The sequence below is a fragment of the Taurulus bubalis genome (assembly GCF_910589615.1).
Source record: "Taurulus bubalis genome assembly, chromosome: 21".
NCBI classification, from domain to species: domain Eukaryota; kingdom Metazoa; phylum Chordata; class Actinopteri; order Perciformes; family Cottidae; genus Taurulus; species Taurulus bubalis.
This window is the reverse complement of record NC_136609.1, coordinates 9,756,427-9,776,533: the sequence shown is the minus strand read 5'-3', so window position 1 is coordinate 9,776,533 and position 20,107 is coordinate 9,756,427. Positions and strand designations below refer to the sequence as shown.

General features: G+C 47.5%; 1 protein-coding gene across 1 annotated transcript in view; it reads right to left on the bottom strand.

Annotated features, from left to right (window-relative positions):
• Positions 1-253: 253 nt before the first annotated feature.
• Positions 254-20,107, bottom strand: part of LOC306753021 (partitioning defective 3 homolog B-like) — a gene marked incomplete at its 5' end in the record, with an annotated part of 107,229 nt that continues 87,375 nt past the window's right edge. Inside the window, 2 exons of the mRNA XM_079236852.1 lie at positions 254-1,493; positions 12,148-12,224. Coding sequence (XP_079092978.1) covers positions 1,070-1,493; positions 12,148-12,224 — 501 coding nt within the window. The 3' untranslated portion in view covers positions 254-1,069. The remainder of the gene's footprint in view (positions 1,494-12,147; positions 12,225-20,107) is intronic.

Genomic DNA, 20,107 nt, shown 5'->3' with positions numbered 1-20,107 from the left:
GTGCTCAGAGAAATGAAGCCGAATATTTTTAATGAATTTTTAAAAGGGATGGCTCATGGTGTTGTGGTAGTTTGACTGGATATTTGAAATATGCATAGTCTGGATAAATGGGTGAAATGATTTGGTGGTGCTCGGAGAGAGAATATTCAAAACGTTTAATGCAAAATATATATATATATATATAAAAAAGAAAAATCATGCATTCATTGGATAGCCTGTTTGAATCAAATCAGTGCAGTGATTGAAAGCAGTGACATGTCAAAAGATAAAACTATTTTATTAAGCTCTTTATTAGCTGCACCATGTGTGAGGATTCACAGAACACTTTTATAATCTGTGTGCGGATCAACATTTATACATTTTCATTAGAAACACCACCAAAATATCACAAGTAAATTCATATGCAAGGCATTTATACATCTGACACATTCAGTAAATATATCAGCCACGTCCACATCCAAATAATCAAAAGGCAAAAGTACAAATATCTAAGTGTTATAGCCGGATGGAAAGGAAGTCCGAGAGACGAAACCTCAAGGACAAGTACTTTGAAGGGGAGTTGCTTCCTTTTCCTGTTTGTCCACTTCAACGTCCTGTGTCTCCCGGCTGGTTAAGGTTCTTTATTTCCTTCAGTTAGGTCAGCTTGTGCAAAATGCTGGAAAACGAGTCGATTCTATACACTAAATATGTACTGAGTTTACTCTATAGATCTTTATCATTAATTTAATTTCAATTCTACATCATAAAAACTGCCAGAATAATGTCGATATAAACATCGGCACACTTGCGTGTATACACACGCGGTTGCAAACATGTACCCACGCACACACACACACACACACCGCTTGTTAAATCCGTCTTGGCCTGTGGAGAGAGTTATGACCAGATGGTTGTGACAATAAGCCTTATTTTAGCCTCCCAGCTTGTCACTTAAAGCTTTCAGGGTTCCTGATCAGATAAGTTAATATTGCCAAATCTCACTTATCCACACTAGTAGCCCAGACAGCTGATATTAGGTTTCACAAATCTGGAAATGCATGAATTTGGAGTTATTTATATTCTTTTTTTTTTACACCGCACCAATCAGGGGGTTCTTCCGCCTGGGGTCGGGTTGTCTTTCGTCCCCGTAGCCGTAGCGGTCGGGGCTGGTGTAGCGCTCCCTGCTGTCGGGGTAACTCTCCGGGCCGATGTAGCGGCCCGGGCTGGCCTGCCGGTGGCCGTCTCCCCGCCCTCCGACGGCTTCGTAGTAGTGCCGCCCCCTGCGGCCCGCGGTGGGAGACGGGGGAACGTCCTGCCTTACTGCTGCGCGGTGCTGCTGTCCCGCGCCGGACGGCGGGGGGTAGTAGCGCTGGTTGTCGGCCGCCTGATGGGACTGCGTGCCCGTCTGGGGGAGCTGCGCGCGCCTGGAGGCTGTAGGGTCAAGGTAGGGGCCGGGGTAGGCTGGTTCTCTTGGCCCGGGTCTGGAGTGGGTGGGGTAATCATATGGATCCCTCCTGAAAGATTAGAAAAATCAGAACAGGCACACACACACACACACACACACATATATATATATATATAGCCTATTTATGTATGCTTCAGTGCACAGAGGAAGACGATATTTAACACTGGTTTAAACTGGTTTGGAGGAGAGGACGTGCCAGAGATTTGGCCTCCCTTGCAGTAAGCCCCCTCCTGTTATTCAGTTTACGTGGTGAGGCCGCGGCCTTGGCAGGATCGAGTTGTGGGGGGGGTGGATGGAGAGATGCCAAGAGATAACAGCAAATGCCTTGGTAAGCATATATGAGGTTGTGTGTGTGTGTGTTTAGCTGGAGTGTGCAGGAATGTGTGTGTCCCATGGGGTCTGCTGCAGTAACGAGGCAGCCAGCTGGAAGTCTCCGGTTCCCTCCTACTAGCTCTGGGTGATTAGGGGCTAAACCCTTGGGTAAGGCGACACGCGGGCCTCGGGGAGACGGAAGGAGAGAGACTGAGGAAGAGGGGGAACTGGAGAGAAGGTAAGAGAAAGAGAGAGAGAGAGAGAGAGAGAGAGAGAGAGAGAGAGAGAGAGAGAGAGAGAGAGAGAGAGAGGGGGCTGCTCACCTTTCAGACCCATTTGAATGTTTTCCATCTTATGTGCTGTTTCCAGTGCCGAGTGACACGCATGTCTCGCAAGTAAGCAAATCTAAAAGTCAGGTCTTCTTCGGCCGAGCTGTAAGGGAAACGCTCCTATTTATAAAAGTGGTGATCTACAATGAGCCCTGTCAACATCGTAAATGATCACTTTGGGCACTACAGGAGCCACATCGCCACCTCGTTTTGGCCATATATAGAAGTAAAGGTTACACTCAATCCACATGCAGCGGTCTGGCTGCAATCATTTCTTCCTCCATCTCCTGTTTTTGGGGATAATTAGTCACGAGGTATTCTACAAGTTCATGTGCACAAATTGCAAACGACTTTTCGTGCAATCTGAGCCGTTTCTATTGAAACTATTGAGCGACGTCAATCAGCAGCAGAGAGCTGCAGATCAGATTTGGACATTTACTTCCCACCCTTCAAAACAATGGCTCCCACTGTACTTATTATACAGAAGCCTTGAGCTGAGCCTCTCCCTTGTCCTGCAATCGTATCCCTGCGTCTCCTCTGTCCAGTCCCATGAGTGGAGCTCAGCACCTGTTGACTGGCCAATTAGAATGACTCACTCACCACAGATTAGGTCGCACACAGCTTGTGCATAAGAGGACTTCCCTGGAGGATATTCGTGGACTGTGCTGACGTGGATTTCTATATATGTGTGTCCCACATATCAGTGGAGTGTGCTTCATGGCCTGACCACCCAAACAGAGCGGGGAGGGGTTGGTGGGGTTGGGGGGGGAGGGGGCAGGAAACACAGGTGGTCCCAAGAAAAAACAGCACAGCCTTGTCAGTCAGCAGAGACGGAGCCGCACACATACACACACATGCATGACATTGCTGGAGATAAGGGAAGGAAACATACAAAAAAGAGAGCAGAGAGAGAGAGTTCATATAGAGTTATGATGTGAGGAGACAGCAGCAGATGTGGAGGGGGTCTGGGTGAGAACGGCATATCCCTCCACGTAAAGCTCGCCGAGGAGCGAAACAAGCGGCGGAGAGAAGAAGAGAGACGAAGGTCAACCTCCTCATTAATCCAGATTAAACGGCAAAGGCCACCAGGGGAGGCAACGAGGAAAGGAAAGAAAGGATGGAGGGATATAGGGGTAGAGGGAGGGGCAGCACCTGGGTCCTCAACCCGTCTCAGGGCCACCCAAACAGGCAGGAACCTCCGCCGGCTTCCCCATTCTTCTCTCATCACTCTCCTTATCCCCCCCCCCCCCCTCGAGATCTTCAATTTCCACATCTTTTTCCACCTCAATATTCATCTTCCTCTCCGACCTGTCCTCTTGCTATCCCCACTCGCGCACGCCGCTATTTTTGGCTTCTCAGAGGTAACAACGAGGGCAAAGTTGTAATTTGGAGATAAAACAAATTAAAATGTGATTTACGGAGGAACGTTGCAGGAAAAATTGAAGGTCTAGTGTCGTAACTTTGATAGACAATCACAGACGGACTCATCTGTTCAAACTAATTAACAAATGTTCCTAATTATTCAATAATAATTAGTCAAATGAACCAAACGCACCGGTTTAACATTACGTTTTTGTTCAATTTTCGGAATGACTCTGGGATTAATTAAGTAGGGTACATTCCTGTGGCGGCGTGGCACACAGGTCTGGATGACCTTTGACCCCGGCATGAAACGGCCTCGCAGAACCGCACCAGTGGCTGTGCTTGGGTTGCCTTTTGTCTGCTCATATGGGAGCACTTATGTTTCTTCAGAGAGGGGTCAGTGAGTATCCTTTTATTTTTAATGATTTAACCTTTATTTCATCAAAATATATCATTTGCGATATTATTGTCGCACCATTGTACAGAAGCAAACACAGGGGAATCCCTGACATATTGTGGTTCATAGCATTTGTCTATCTGTGTGTGCGGTCAAGCAGCTGGGGGATTAAGGGGGTCCCAGTGACCCACAGAGAGTCCCCCATCCCCGGGTCACGCAGCTGGCTTCAGCCGGGTGGAGAAGAATGAACGGGTTCAGTCCGCAGGGCGCCGCTAACCTCAAGTGTTCTCAGACCGCGTCGAACGCCCGACATGAATTAGAATTTAACGTAGCAGATCCAAATAAAAAGTGTGTGTGCGCCTCGGCGAGCAAGAGAGGAAGAGCGCACAGTTGCGTTTGTATATGCCAAGTGTCAGAGTGTTTACTTGGAATCGTGCGTGACTTCATCCGAGCATCAGTCGAGTATGCGGAAGAGAGGAAGCGTGGGAAAGGAAAAGAAATACAAACATTTACACCAAAAATGAAGTGACTTTAGACTTCCTCTGATTATTAAACTTGATGTAAAATATATTGAGCATTGGTCTCCCAGTCACATCACAGCAAGTGAGTAACAGTTTCAGGACAGGGTGGAAATTCCCTCCAGAGCTTTTGATTTTCATGCCAAACATGCCGAAAACACAATGCCGCTTGGCGTCAGCAGTGACAATTAAAAGAGCTCCGCTAATCTAGCTTGAAAAGAGCTTCTGACAACGAGAGACGTGCAGACAGTAGGTGTGTGTTCGCTCGGCTGTCGAGACACTTTTACGCACACAAAAATAAAATAAAAAAAAAATGAAATCAAATGCAAATGAGATGTTTCCATGTGATGTGGAAAGAAACAAAGAGGTTTGAATCAATGTCAGAAAAGCACAAAAAAAAAGGAATTGGTTCTTGGTTGGTTGCTATTTCTCTCCATGTTATTATCAAATATGTAATATCGTAAACAAAGTGGCTATTTGCAGCGGTGTAGACACAGACAGTGACGGTAGGTATGACATAAACCCCCCAAAAAACGAGGAAACGGGAAAAGGAGACGGCGTAAAGGCAGAATAATGAAGGAGAGGACAGATGTAGACACTCGTCAGTCCCTCTGAGGTCCATCTGGAGCGGTGGAGCAGGGTGTGATGTGAACCGCGGGGCGCAGCGAGAGTGGAGCGCTGTAATGACACACCGTGTAATACATTGAGTGACTCACACTTGGAGGACATCAGCGCCATGTAGCGCGCTCCCGGCCGCCCTCCGAGAGCGCGGCGCCGCCGGAATATTACATGCAGGCTCGCGTTGCGTGTTTGCGGATGCGGGTCGGGAGTGTGCGTGATTACAACAGCGAAAAGGGAGGGATGTGTGTGAGCGTGCACATCCATCTGGGACCATGAGTGTGTGTATGTGTGTGTAGCTTCTCCCTTATGACAGTGAAGAATGTGTGTGTGTATGGCGGTGGCATGGGGGATACCTTGCACCTGCCTCTAGGAAACGGAAGGCGGAAATTAGTTACCCCCCCTCCCAACTGCCCATTAGACCCCCACACTCACCAGGCTGGTCCCCCCAATACCCCCGGTCCCAAACAGCTGGAAAACACCCATGTCTCTGTCAGACTTGCACACAAAAAACAGCTTTGTGTGTTCCCACATTTTATATTTCAGAAAGGTCAAGGGATATGCATGCTCGGATTTTTTAACATTTTATGTAAATGTGTTTGTATCTAAAGAAAAAACAGGCCAGATTTCAGAGTAGTTAGAAATGCGGGACTCCGCAGATAACATCCCGGGGAAGATTTACTAAATCATATTAAGAAAAAAAGTGTTCAAAAGTAGAGCAATTTTGTAGACGTTGTTCTCCAAATCTTGTTTTTTCTCTTATATTATCATATTTCCATTACTTTACAGAAGTGTGGGGCGAAACATGATAAACTAATGAATACATAAATTCTATATATTACAGTGAAGAGCAAAAGGAGCTATAAAAGTCATAAGCAAACTGTTTATAAAATGAAGACACAGTTGTATACAGCAAGGTAAAAATCTTTGCTCATTATAGATATATGTACATAGATGTTGTGTACATTGTATAGCGTTTCGTAGATTCACTCAAACGCCTCATGCTGCGACTTTTTTTGCTGCTCGGAAAAACTTTTTTTTCAGGGATTTAATCAGGGGTTTTCATTTCCCCTGATTAACTCGACAAGAGAAGTCTCTTGAAGTTCGCAGGCTCTGCGTGCTCAGAGAACCACCAGTCACAACCATTCTTGATCAATGCGTTAAACAAAATAAAGAATCGACCACGACTTGAAAATGACCAAAGAACGGGAGGAAAAACACGTTTTGGCAACAGGAAAGATGATGTTGACCAAAAACAGGTGCACGCGAATAGCAGAACAATAAACTACTTTCCCAATATGGTGCAGCACGAAGGCCACAAACAGATGCCTGGAAGTCTGCGCTGTTTGGAGGAAAGTTTAAGGATGTTTCTATGTATGTTTATCTCCCTTTGTTCTCTCTCACACACACACACACTTAAAATTTGAGCGGCAACGCTTAAACACTGAACTGCATTCACTTAAATTACATTTGCACACGTAATTAATTCATGTGAGAAGACACAGATGCAAAACGTATGCACATGTACGCACATCTGTCAGCTCTGTGCTCACCTGTTGCTCGACTGATGAGGAACAGACACGCGTTGCATGCAAAATGCATTAATTTGCTCTGCAGGAGAAGAAAAAAAACAAACAGCTGCTGCACATCACTGCCAAACACTCTTCCCCCCCACACACACACACACACACATCCATCCATATGCATGTCCGCACACTCTTTTCTGGGTAAAATGTTTCACGTGTCCAGCGGCGTTGCAGGAAAATAATAATAATAAAAAAAAGTAGCTGGAAATGCATCCGTTTATTTTAATGTAGTGAAACCGCTGTCGGTGGTTTCTAGATGAGAAGCTGAGGCCAAAACATGGTCATCAATTATTATAAAAAATGTTTATTTAAAAGATGTAATACAGTATGTTTAGCAAGTTGGCATATTCATTAGTGGATGATGCATTCTCCACATTCTCCAAATTCATCCTTGTCCCAACCCCACACACACACACACACACACACACACACCCTTAGTCATAGCGCTAATGGCTGTGCTAGCTGAGTGCTAGAGACACAGAGCAGGCCCGGCTGGCTCGGCAGCAGAGGGAACCATTAGCCGGTCCGGCCCCGGCCCCGGCCCCGCCGAGGCAGCTCTGCTAATCAAACCAGGGCTATGTCAACAACAGCAGTGGAAATTGGCTCTCACCTAGACGCACGTGCCTCATCTAAATGGGCCCCGTGTTTACACTCCCCTGCTACCATATACCGAGCGGGGACGAGGGGATGTGTAATGTGTCGGAGGCAGCGGGCTCCGGCTGCAAAGTGGGAGCTTCGGGTTTGGAAATGAGAAGGCGAGGAGTGACGGCAAACAGCCACTAAGCAGAGGTACTCTCTGGTGAAGCTGGCGTCGAATGACTCATTCATCATCCCGAGTGATGTCATGCTTCGGACGGCTATCAATAAGCGGTTGTTCAATATGATTCTAATGAGTTACATTAGTAAAACTGCTGCTCTCATCCAGGGTGGATTCGAACGACTGCGAGCGAAAGCACTTTGCCACGGAGGTCAAAGGTCGGGTTCACTTCTTGGACAGTACTGCGACAACAGGCGCGTAATTGGAGACGTGCTTCATGGGAAAAAGCAGCAACAGTTAATGACGGGAACAGATGGGGAAATGCAGAAACTTTTAAGGCTCGCCACAAATCATATTCAATTTCTCAGATTCCTGGCAGTTCAAGCCAAGTTCACCGTCGGCCTTTTCTGCTCCATTCTGTTCGATTCTGGAGGAGAGCGTTTGAATTCTTGCTGACTCCTCTTCCACAGAGCTGCCCGTCCGTCTGTATTTGCCGACTGAATGTCACGCCGACTTGAACATGACGGTCTTTGAATTTCTCGCTGAGCTCATGGAGAGCGCCGAGTGTGTACGTTTTGTTTTATTTATGAAGCGGAGATTCCGTCTCTCCAACACACACACACACACACACACACACACACAGCCTCTCACACACGGAAGAGACGAGAGACGGAGACGAGATACGAAGGGATATAACCAGAAGCGATGCACAAAAAGTGCAGACAAAAAAAAGGATTGATGGAATCAGAGAAAGAGGAGTTATTGTAAACAGGTAGAGCCACTGGTGCCTCAGCCGGCCGAAGCCTTTTCATTTCTGATTCCATTACGCTTTGCTGTGTCTGAGCGCAAACACCGTTAGCTGGACACACAGCACACCGGCACCCTGTTCCTTCATAAAAGGGCCCTCGAATAAGAAAAGGGTCAGGCCGCCTCTCGGGAAATCAAACAAAAATAATCCGCACATCGCTTCAGATGCTCTTGGGTTGCTTATTTAACAATAAAATAACAGGGGGCGGGGGGGGTGGGGTCACGTGACCGTTTAAACCAATCACGTAGAAGACGACAGCAGCTGTTACGGGGCAAATGCGGAAAAACGACTGCGGCGAAAGACTCCCCGGGACCCGGGGAATGAAATGAGTTTCGGAGACAATAAGTCTAACTGAGTTTGGCGAGTTTAAAGTGAGCCATTCGACAGCTGGACAGCAGCGGGCGGGGAAACACTTGATCACTGATAATAAAAAAAAAAACGAAGCGCAATCGGTTTTTAATAAAGATGCTGGAGAGTGCAGAGAAAATATCACTTCTCCCCTGACCTTGAAAAAGCCATCCGGATTCATCGAGAGCTCCAAACGATGTTACTGCGCTGAAATAATAACGGGCCGTTTGCAATAAATACAAGCGAGGCGTGCGAGGGAGGAGTAGAAATAAGTGACGAAATAAGAGCATTTTAGAAGGTTTTTTCATTTGTAACATTCCTCTCATCTTTCGCTACTTATTCATCCTACTCTAATCAACACATTGCTTTCACTCAGGGGATACTCTGTGTGTCCGGTCTGGACGTGGCTCATTATAGCCTGAGCAGACACTGCCCAGGGGGTCAAATGTGCTGAGACGTGCTGGAGAAAACCAAGTGGCTGTAAGACGGGGAAGTGGGTCGAAGTGTGTGCACTTTAACGGGAGGTCAGACGAGAGTCCTTAAAGGGGACACTTCCCCTGCTGAGGACAACCCCTCTGGTTCTTAAGGACGGGGCCGAGGGCGCTTGATAAGAACCGAGCGCTCACTCCAACAATTACGAACCGGAGAGGCTGCTCAAAATGACTGATGGCGAAGCAAACGCACGCCCAAAAAGAGGCGACCGGGTCCAAAAGGGAACCGAAACCCAAGCAGGACCACAGTGGGTCGCCTCCACTGTCCAGATGTGACGGCAGCTTCGCGAGGCCAGCTTCGTCCTCCGGGGTCGAGGCTCTCTCTGACTCACTGGCCATCGGCTTCACATCAATCGGCCAATTATCAGCCCCGGCCAGCGACGTTTCCGCGCCAACCCGGCCCGCTTAATCCAATCACCTTTTGAGCTGGGGGAGTGGGTCAGGGGCCGCTCTTGATTGGATAACCCGGGGCTGGGTCGCTGGGTCCGTGACCCGCTGCTTTGAATTGGTAATGATGTTAATATTCTCCATATGGCCCTTGTGTGTCTGTGTGTGTGTGTGTGTGTGTGTGTCCCCGAGCGTGGAGCCTCAGCAGGCTGAGCTGCACCCCGGCGTTAATGGCCGACGGAGAGGGAGGTTAGAGCCAAAATAGCACTATCACCCTCCCTGGAGGCAAACCTCTCCACGCCGCCACTTCCAGCCCTCGTTCCAAATCCTCTCTCACAGTCTGCAGCTCCCAGGCAGAGGTGCTCTTCTTTCTGTCCACCGCCACTTCGTCATCCGCTCCTTCAGGTTCAAAGAAACTCTCGACTTGACGGTACAACTGCACTTTGGATCGGGATGAGAAATGTTTCCCCGATACCGGAGAGAGCGTGGCGGACTCGTTTTTGGTCGACTGTGAGAAAAGTGGAATATACTGTGTTGCTTAAAGCTACACACACACACACAGACACCCCTCAAAGATATATAAAACACAATAGACCATACTTGTAGCTGAAATAGGAATGAACATGTTCACGCTTTGCAACACTGAAAGTGAAATATTTAAATGTCTGCCTGCTTTGATTCAGCCTCGATTCCATCCCCATCCTTCTGACTCATACCTCTCCTCTCCTCACTCTCCATTTGCTCCCATCTGTGAGGTGCTTTGAAAAATCTCCTGTACTATCCATCCACACACACACACAGACACACACACACACACACACACACACACACACACCTCCTTCACTCCCACCCCTCCAGCTGCAGCCCCAGCCGGCTCCACACAAAGGCAGGCCAAATGTATGCTAATGAGAGCCAGGCCAATGGTGGAGCCGCACTCATTTTGAGAGGAAATGGCTTTCAATAATGGCGGCCCCCGGGGGGATTTTGCACAAAGTTCAGCTCCACTTTGAAAAATGCATTCAATTCACTGCTGTGTCTGCTCGCTCTTTCTCTCCGGTTTTTTTTTTCCTCCCCTCGATGAGAAGAAAAAAAAGGGAAAAGAATCCCAGAAAAGATTTGCGTCTCCTCCTCTTGCCTCTGTACTTATGCTGGGGGAGTCAGAGGAGGTTTTTTTGAGGGGGACTGAGGAGTCGTGATTTATCTTTACAGGAACATCAGAAACAAGAACACAAACAAACGACTCTGAATCCTGTTAAAACTCTATCTGGCACTTTTCCTCCTGCCGTTTCTTTGCTCTTGCTCTGCGGAGGCAAATGTCCCCAGAAGCATGTTAACTGTAGCATTATGCATTTCAAACGAAGGATATCCTCTAGGTCCTGGGCCTAAAAATACTTCAAAGAGGAGATGAACGCAGTGAAATAACAATGAGGAGATTTCTTGAGGTAATGAACATTATTTGAACTTGACTTATAATCTTCCTGCCTCGTCGTATATAAACATATGATGAAGTCCATTGGCCTTGAGTTTAACCGCTGACCAAAAGTGTCCCGATTACCTTTTCATGACCTGAGAACACACTGTGGAAAGGGTTAACGTTGTCGGACGAGAACGCGGACCACACTTGATGATGTTAAGAGGCAGCTCATCCTCAAGTCTGGTCTCTTTCTTGAAAAAAAGATTCCAACGATTAATAGATTATCAATTTTTGCTGTCGACTCATATCAGCAACAAAATGCAGAACGCGACTTTCACTCCCTGCCAGTCTGACGGGCATCAGAGGATCCTCAATTTTTCGGACCTGCTTTGATATTATTCCGGGGGAAAATGTTGATAAGTGGACGCCGCAACTTCTTTTTACCGTATACGAACCTAAGTATAGTTTGAGCTCTTAAAAAGGTCACGCGAGTCTCCGTCGGCCTGTCTGTCTCCTTTTAGGGTTCGTCTCCACAGTTGCACTTGGCCAGTCTCTCTGTCTCCCTGCTGCCGGGCCGTGTCTCTCCCTCTCTCCCCCACAGATTCTCAGTGTGTCTCGTCCTGAGCCGGTGCCGATGTCTGCGCTCCCTGGTGCCTGTCATATCAGGAGGGGCAATAACCCGTGAAATGACTGTTCTCTTTTTCGCACTCTCCTCCTCTCCCATCCCCCTCCCCCCCTCGTTGCCTCATTTTCCTCCTCTCACTTTCCACCGCGCCACGCCGCTCCACTTGGCTTGCCGGGGCACGGCTAACGCCACAGAGATGGCACACACACACACACACACACACACACACACACACACACACACACACACACACAGGTAATGCTCCGGCGTGGTTGGACTGATGTATGCGTGGTGCGGCCCTGCTGGGAAATGTGCATGTGCATAATTTGACATTAAGCAAATAGAAAGAAACATGTGCAGTTCCATTTAACCCACACTAGAGGTTATAATTTCATTTTAAGAGCAAACCATCCTCCGTGTGTGTGTGTGTGTGTGTGTGTGTGTGTGTGTGTGTGTGTGTGTGTGTGTGTGTGTGTGTGTGAGAGAGATCCCGCCTGGGCCTTGCTCTCTGGAGAGCTGAACACTCCTATTCCTGGGATGAGTAGACACTCCCAAGGCAAACACTCCAGATTTAATTATAAGCTCCAAAGAGGATTAGTTTGTGCCGTGTGTGTGTGTGTGTGTGTGTGTGTGTGTGTGTGTGTATGAGAGAGTGATGGAGACACAAAGGGAGGGAGTGGTAAGAAGTTATCCCTTAATTTCCTGCACTGAGGAATAAAACACACACACACACACACACACACGGTCTCACCTGGGGTGTGTGGGGTACAGCCGGTCCACCTCTTCGTAGCGGGGCGCGGGTCGAGAGTCAGCACCTCTGGGTGCCATCTGGTGAGGAGAGACAAGGAAACGGACGGTAAGCATGTGGACAAAAAAAATAAATCCCACGGTTCAGTCACCCAACAGTCAAAAAATGCCCTCGAGCAAGACGCCGAACTCACATCTCCGTCAGTTAGATGACAAACCAAAAATGTGTGAAGCTGTTTGCAGATTCTAAAGCTATTGATGCAGAACACATGCATCCTCAGGCTATATGTTTAACCACAGCGATATTTCACATCCAACTCGGTGGACGTACATCATGTATTCAAAGCTTGTGGTTTCAGTGAAAAAAAAAGAGGAAGAAGCTAAACATGGAATGCCCCACATGTGGCAACACAAACACATGCAACCACATGCAAGCGTCCCTCCGATGAACATGTGCGGGTTCGGTTCATGCAAATACACCAGTCATACGAAGATAAATTGCATTGTGGGTTGTTTTTTGGGGGCGGGTGCAGAGGATTGTTCGCGCTTTTCATCTGCGCACACGAGGAAGTGATGGACCGGGAGCCACGTCCACGCTGGTGGCGGACAGATCTGGAAGCTGTTTGCGTCTGTCCGTCTGTCGGCAAACAACTGCGGATTACGGGCCTCGCGCGGTGGAGGACAAAGACGTGGCGTCAAACTGTGGACACGGTGTCAGGTTACGACGACACAAGGGGGGGGAGGGGCATACAGTTTCAATTACCTGCAATCTGGGTTTCCACATACAAACACGGGCTTGTTTACTCAGTGGACATTTTATTGGTTGAACACACCAACCGACGCTGTGGCGTATTGTGTACACACACACACACACACACACACACACACACACGCGAGCGCCGACGCGTTGGCCAAACGCACCAAAAACATGTGCAAGCATAAACAAGCAATCACAGGTCTGACGGTCTGACGGACGCACGAATCTAGAGAGGTAAACAGCGATGTGTTTGATCCAAGCGACGCCCACGTGCACAGAATTGAACGCACGCACGTGGCGCACTATAGGAGAGTGTAAATGACTCCGTGGTCCGTCTCCGTGTTTTTGCACAAACGTACGAGCTCAAACTCATTGTGCATGTCAATGCGGCAGCGGAGCATTACCAGATATCATTAGCATGGAGCTCTAATGTCTCTGAATGGGAGCCAGGAAGTGAAAGCACATCAGAGGCAAGGACTAATGTGGCTTTGTGCCTGTGTGTGTGTGTACATGTGTGTGTAAATATTGGGGTAGTCGGGGGTTTAATATGATGTCGGGAAGCGAGCGCTCCATCTTTGGATGGTGGTGCGTGTGTGCGTTAGGTAGGGGCCATTATGCAAAGGGCCGCATAATGTGAAGTAAAGGGGACATTAGTCTCAGCAAGGAGATGGGACTCAGGTGGAGGACCTCCTGTGTGCGCCGAACGACGCACAATACATCTTCTGAGTATGGAGGAGGGCGAGGGGAAGAGGATGAGGAGGAGGAGGGGAGGAAATGTGTGTTTGGACAGGAAAAAAAATGAGTGAAACTCCATTGATTGTATTAGCATAATAGCCTGGAGCCATAGGTCTGGTTGTTTCCCTTATTAACTGACACACACACACACACACACACATATAATATGGCTGTCATATGGATGCTTTTCAAGCGGAAGCCTATTTCCCCAAATTAGAAGAGCCAGCTTTAGTGCCAGATGATGCGCTTTGAAAACACTGCTACGCCGCGCTCACACACAAACACAAACAAACACACAAAACAAGTCTTACTCTCACCATGGCAACTGGTAAAAAAAAAAAAAAAAAAAAAAAAGCAATATGAAATTCATCCAGGTTAGAGAGAAAATGCAAGCAGTCGGACTTCTGAGGAAAAGACGCCTCGTCTTCACAGCTCCGGAGGTGGAGGGCGACGACACTTTGCTATTGCCTCACGTCCTCGCCCCGAACCCGGTGACATCATATGTGTGCGTGCATCTACAATATATATATATATATATATATATATATATATATATATATATATATACACACACACATACTGTATATGTGGCATGTGCAAGTGGTTATTATCAGAGGATAATGCAGACAGTAGCTGAGAGAAAGCCAGATTCTCTCTGGACTCCATCCCAGACCACAACACACACACACACACACGATTGGGAATGTCCTATTTCTCATGTGGGGGGAAAAAATGAAAAAGATAATCGCAAAGCTGAAAAGACTTTTGAGCGTAATCAACACCCAAACCTGCCAATCAGCAGATCTTCCGGCTGCTTTTAAGACGTTCGTCACGAGGGAAAGCGAAAATGAGCTTCAACATATCGGGAACAATCTCTTATAAAGTGTATAATTGTGTTGAGTCATTGCCGCAATTCAGCAGCTGACAAACGCTCCGGCAAAATGCTTGGCACGTGTGTGAGTGAATGAGAAAAAAAGAGAAGTCACTTTCCCATTTTTCCAAATTAGAAAGCCGTGCTTTGACACACACCAATCAACTCTAGCAGCACAGCTGTCGCATTCATCAGAAAGTATTGCCGGAGCTCAGGAAATGAATTTTCCTGAAGCACTTTTGGCTTTGCTGTAAACTTGCGATGCTCCCATATACAATAAACCATCAACTGAGAGTCCAAGTGCTTTGACTCGATGCCTGAGATTTCATCCCGCGACTGAGATGCTCAGATTTGCCTTTTTTCCCAAACCGCTTTTTCCCGCGTTGTCTCTTGCCAAACGGCATAATTAGCCTCCTGTACTGCTATCTACTCCTCTTCCATCCCCCCCTCCATCTTGGAGGATAATTAAGCCTGCGTCTCAGTGTGGAGCCTCTGCCTGTTAGCAACCTCGGACCCCCTACGCCATGCATCCCACTGGCACCACGAGGCGGAATCGTCAATGGACTCTTCTCCGATTGCGAGCAGTTAAATGTGAAAATGTTACGATGGCTACTTCTGTTGTTTATATGATCATTTCGGAGATTGTTGGAAAGACGGTAAAATAAAAAACGGTTTTAATGAGTTTCTGTCAAGTCTGAATGAAAAATGACTGTCTGGTCGCTTGTAAGATTTGTGTTTTTTTTGTCATGTTTTTTCGCATCTAACGCGATGAATTAAGGGTTTTTATTTCAACCAATTGATTGTTGGAGCCGTGGAAAGACAAATCAAGTTGTAATTAGCTTCTAATGAATGAAACGTGTTTGGAGGTGAAACACCGGTTGTCTGACTGGAGTCTGGTGGCTTCAAAGGAGAGCATTGTAATGATATGTTTTGCATGTTCATAAATTATAACAATTGTCCAAAACCTTGATTTCATGATGCCGGTTGTCACCTCTCCCTCTCAGACAACATCCTCATGTCAGAGGGTATTTCTTCCAGTAGGAACGGAGCTTGAGCGTCTTCCTTCCAACTGAAATATTTAACAAATTGCCAATATTCCTTGTCGGCATAGTTGCCAACTAATAACCAACCAAATCTCGCAAAAGGTCAAAGCACCTCTAAACCGGCGGCACACGAGATTATGCTGCATTAGGAGGCGCAGCGTGGATCTCAAACCGGAGGCTCACTTGCCCCCCAGTGTACACTAAACACTCCCACACCTGGACCCTGCTCACTCGGAGCTCGTTAGCAGCAGATGGTACACACACACATACACACACACATACACGAGGGACCAAAGGTTACGCACACTCAGACTGGAATGCAGTCTATTTTGGTAATAGGCCAATCTGCTGGTAATTGTCTTCATTGTTAGTGTTGGTTTAGGTCTCAACTCTTGACCTTGGAAAGGCCTTCTTACATACAGGATGTGTGTTTGTGGTGTAATCCTCCCAGGTGAAGGTGTAACAGGTAGTTGCTACGTCTCCACGCAGACCGTTTCATCCGTCAGCGCACATTTCAAAAAGGGAGAATGACTTAGACGCTCCCGGAAACGCGCTGATGTCACTGGCTCCGAGTGGACAGACACAGAGGAAATAAACATGTTGTGCGGCCCGAGAGAGTATTTGATTTGTCTAAGTGGCTATTAGCCAGAAACATTTTTGGAACTGGACGATTTATAGCCCTCTTCAGGCATATGACAAAACGTGGGATGGGCCGGCTTCGTCCGACATGCGCTACAGAAAGCGCGCATTCGGACTGGAAACTGGAATATTAGGTTCCGTGTTAATTAAACTGCCAAATCAAATCATGGACTTCCAGAAAAGGGGGAAACCTGCACGTGTGGGCGTCTCGTCACTGCAATCAACATGCATGTTAAACCTGTTCCATGTGTGCGTCGGTGTGTGTGGCCGTGGGGTGTTGCATATTTACTGGAGCCGTGTCCTCCCTCCCACCCCCTCTGTGGGGGTTTGTTTGCCTCCCCACTGTTCACTGAAATAACATCCGAAGGCCCCTCTGAGTGTGTGCATGTGTGTGTGTGTGTTTGGCTTCATTCTTCCCCCTCCAGGTTTTGTACGATGCCCCCAAAAAGTACCTCTTGGGGCCAAATCACATCTTCCAGCAGCCCTCCCTCTGGTTCTGCCGAGTCACGTGTGTGTGTGTGTGTGTGTGTGTGTGTGTGTGTGTGTCATCTACAGCACAGGTTATTCAGCCTTCTGTTTCCCCCGCACCCCCCTTCCTTACAGTAACAGATTTGTGGATGTGGGGGTTGACGCCGCCACCGCCAGCGAGGCTTTTGATGAGTCAGTCCAGCGCCTCATGCCCTCCGACGGCCTGCTGCAGACGTCGTGAGGCTGAAGCGCTTGACCTTCAGATACTTTGATGCGGCTCCAGACCCTCCGGTGTGAGCGCTTTAAAAAGGGGTCCCGTTCATCCGCAGCGGTTTGTTTGTATGCAGCAAAAGAAAAAAGTAGTGTCTGGATTTGTCTGGCCTTAAGCCGCCTGTTCAATGTCTGCCTTTCAGTGTAATGTCTTACAAGGTTCCACTGAGTTTGCGTCCTCCATCTGTTGAAATTCCTCATCTTCATCCAGCAAAAACTGTAATTTGATCCATTTTCTCTTTTCCTTCTCTGGATAAAGACAATACGAGCATTAAAGGGAATAATAACTCAAAGTCATTGGGGCCTCGAGAAGGAGGCGATGGAAGAACAGATGTTCTCTTGCTTTTGTTTTGTATCCAAGATGTGTTCTTATTTGCATAGTATCCGATGATTTCTGTTTTCTTATTTTTGCTCTTCTCCCACGTAAGAGAACCCTTTCTCAAGAGCACCCTCAGCGAGACGGGGAATAAACGCCTCGTTTTCACACTGAACAATTTTGTTTGAACGGCAGTTTTGAATTTGAGGAACATAAAAACAACCTTACTGCCATACAATCAAATTCTTCTTCTTCTTTTATGCCATTCCTTTTGGTGGCTTCTCTCAAATTCTTCAGTGTTTGTGCACACGGCACCGCACTATTGAGGGTTTACGGGGGGGTTGGGGGAGGGGCTGGGATTCGTCATCCAGCGTTTGGTGCATCTGTAGTTGAGTTTTCTTTCATCTTTCCAAAAAAGTTTAAGAGTAAAGAAATCGAGATTTAAAGAGGATGTTGAAGGTGCATTATCCACAAGTCCTTTTCCTTTGGTAAGACGTTAAAGTGTGACACTCACTCACTCGCTCAGGACCCCGCTGAAGCTCCCCTTCTTTACCTCGAACACAGACCGGTGACGAGCTTTGAAGAGCGAGCGAGGAGCAGAATGGGAGATTTCTATCAACCTGCAGACAGATCACACTCTGCAGTTTGCCCGTAGGCCAGAGACAAGCTGTGGGGATGAAGACAGACACCACATACGTCCCCTGTAGGACTTTGCTGGCCCAGATGGGGGGGAGGGAGAGGAAGGTAGGGTGAGGAAAGAAGAGAAAAAAAAACCTCACCCGGTTGCTGCGCGGCATTGGAATGAAGTGACTTAAAACAAAACGAGAGGAGAGAAGAGCGTGTTGCGCCTCGGGGAAGAGCTGAGGAGACAAGGACAGAGGGGAGGAGAGTCCGTGGACGGAATCGCTCATTGTGACTTTGCGAAGAGAAGCTGACGGAGAAAAGGTGTGAGGCGTGTGTGTGAAAACTCTTGATGGCGGTGGGCGGAAACATAATGCCGGAATGAGATGTTCGCGCTTGTCTTCGTCTCTCAGGAGTTCAGCTTGTGCCTTGAGTCTCTATCTGTGTGTGTGTGTGTGTGTGTTCGAGGAGGTGCCGTCTGTGAGCGCCAATCAAACAACGAGTTGATGTAAAACAACGTGGGTGGTCCAATTCAAATCGATATGCGAAAGGTTTCAGGTGATTTTAATTGTTTAAAGAGCTCATTTGCTTTCATGAAGCGTCATAACCAGTCGTAGTCTGGAATATTTAAAAGGGGATTAGTGCGAGAAACAATTACATTTGCAATCAAAACATGGATTCATCTCACCTCGCCGGCAAATAGCTTCACCTAAAAATGATCTGCCAGGACTTAATCCTGGAACTAAGAGGCTTGTAAAGAGGAACTATCTTCCCAGCACTATTTTTTTTTATAATTATCACCTCCCCCAGTCCCCGGTGAGCTCTCCCTCGTTCCCCTTTCCTCCTCTGTACTTTCCCTCCCGCTCAGCCTCGGCTCTCCAGCAGCCCACAGTAGCTGGTTCGGGGTTTTATTCTGGGGCGTACGACCCGAACACTAACTTGCGGTGCGGCCTGCTGTAATTACGCGGGCCCAGAATAGCAGCGAGCCCGGTCCGCAGAGCCGGCACCGACCAGCAGCCTTTGATCGGCACGCAGGCCGGGAGGATCACGAGGAAAGGAAAAAAAAAACAGGATCAGGAGGCTGCATTTCTTGTAATTACTGAATTACGAGATTTCCTCCTCAAAAAAAGTTTGTGTGTGAGCTGCCAGCATGGACCTGGCTGGAGCCTCCTACCGAGAAATGAACTCTGAAAGCAGCTTCAGTTTTGGCCGAAGCTGAGGTTTGCAGCCCTTTGATGGTGTGTGTGTGTGTGTGTGTGTGTGTGTGTGTGTGTGTGTGTGTGTGTGTACATGGTGCCTTTCCATGGCTGCGTGTGTGTTTTTATGTGTTTGTGGTATGTTACCTCTTAAAAGTCCAAGTTATAAAGTGTGTGTGTGGGAGCGTTCATTTATATGCTAAGTGTGTGTGTGTGTGTGTGTGTGTGTGTGTGTGTGTGTGTGTGTGTGTGTGTGTGTGTGTGTGTGTGTATTCAGGAAAGACACGTGACATTTCTTAAACTTGTGAGCGTGTTTATGAAAAAATAGAAAGCAGGACTTCATCCAAGTTGCTAGGATGCCTCAAATTGCAGCTTTCCCCATGGGGATCGTGTGTGTGTGTGTGTGTGTGTGTGTGTGTGTGTGTGTGTGTGTGTGTGTACATGGTGCCTTTCCATGGCTGCGTGTGTGTTTTTATGTGTTTGTGGTATGTTACCTCTTAAAAGTCCAAGTTATAAAGTGTGTGTGTGGGAGCGTTCATTTATATGCTAAGTGTGTGTGTGTGTGTGTGTGTGTGTGTGTGTGTGTGTGTGTGTGTGTGTGTGTGTGTATTCAGGAAAGACACGTGACATTTCTTAAACTTGTGAGCGTGTTTATGAAAAAATAGAAAGCAGGACTTCATCCAAGTTGCTAGGATGCCTCAAATTGCAGCTTTCCCCATGGGGATCGTGTGTGTGTGTGTGTGTGTGTGTGTGTGTGTGTGTGTGTGTGTGTGTCACTTGTCTTTGTGAGGACCGATTAGAGTTTTAGACCTTCAGACTGGGGACATTTTTGAAAAGGGGTTTTAAGTTTCAGGTTAGAACTCATGTTCAGGTTGGGGCTAAAGAGAATGCATTATGACAATCCTCACAAAGATAGAAGTGCAGGGATATATGTGTGTGTGTGTTCATATGTGTGTGTGTGTGTATGAGATGGAGAAAGAGAGGTGGACAGAAAGAGAGAGATGTTGAGTGATGGTGTGTAGCCCAGTCATCCCTCTCTCTTTCCTCA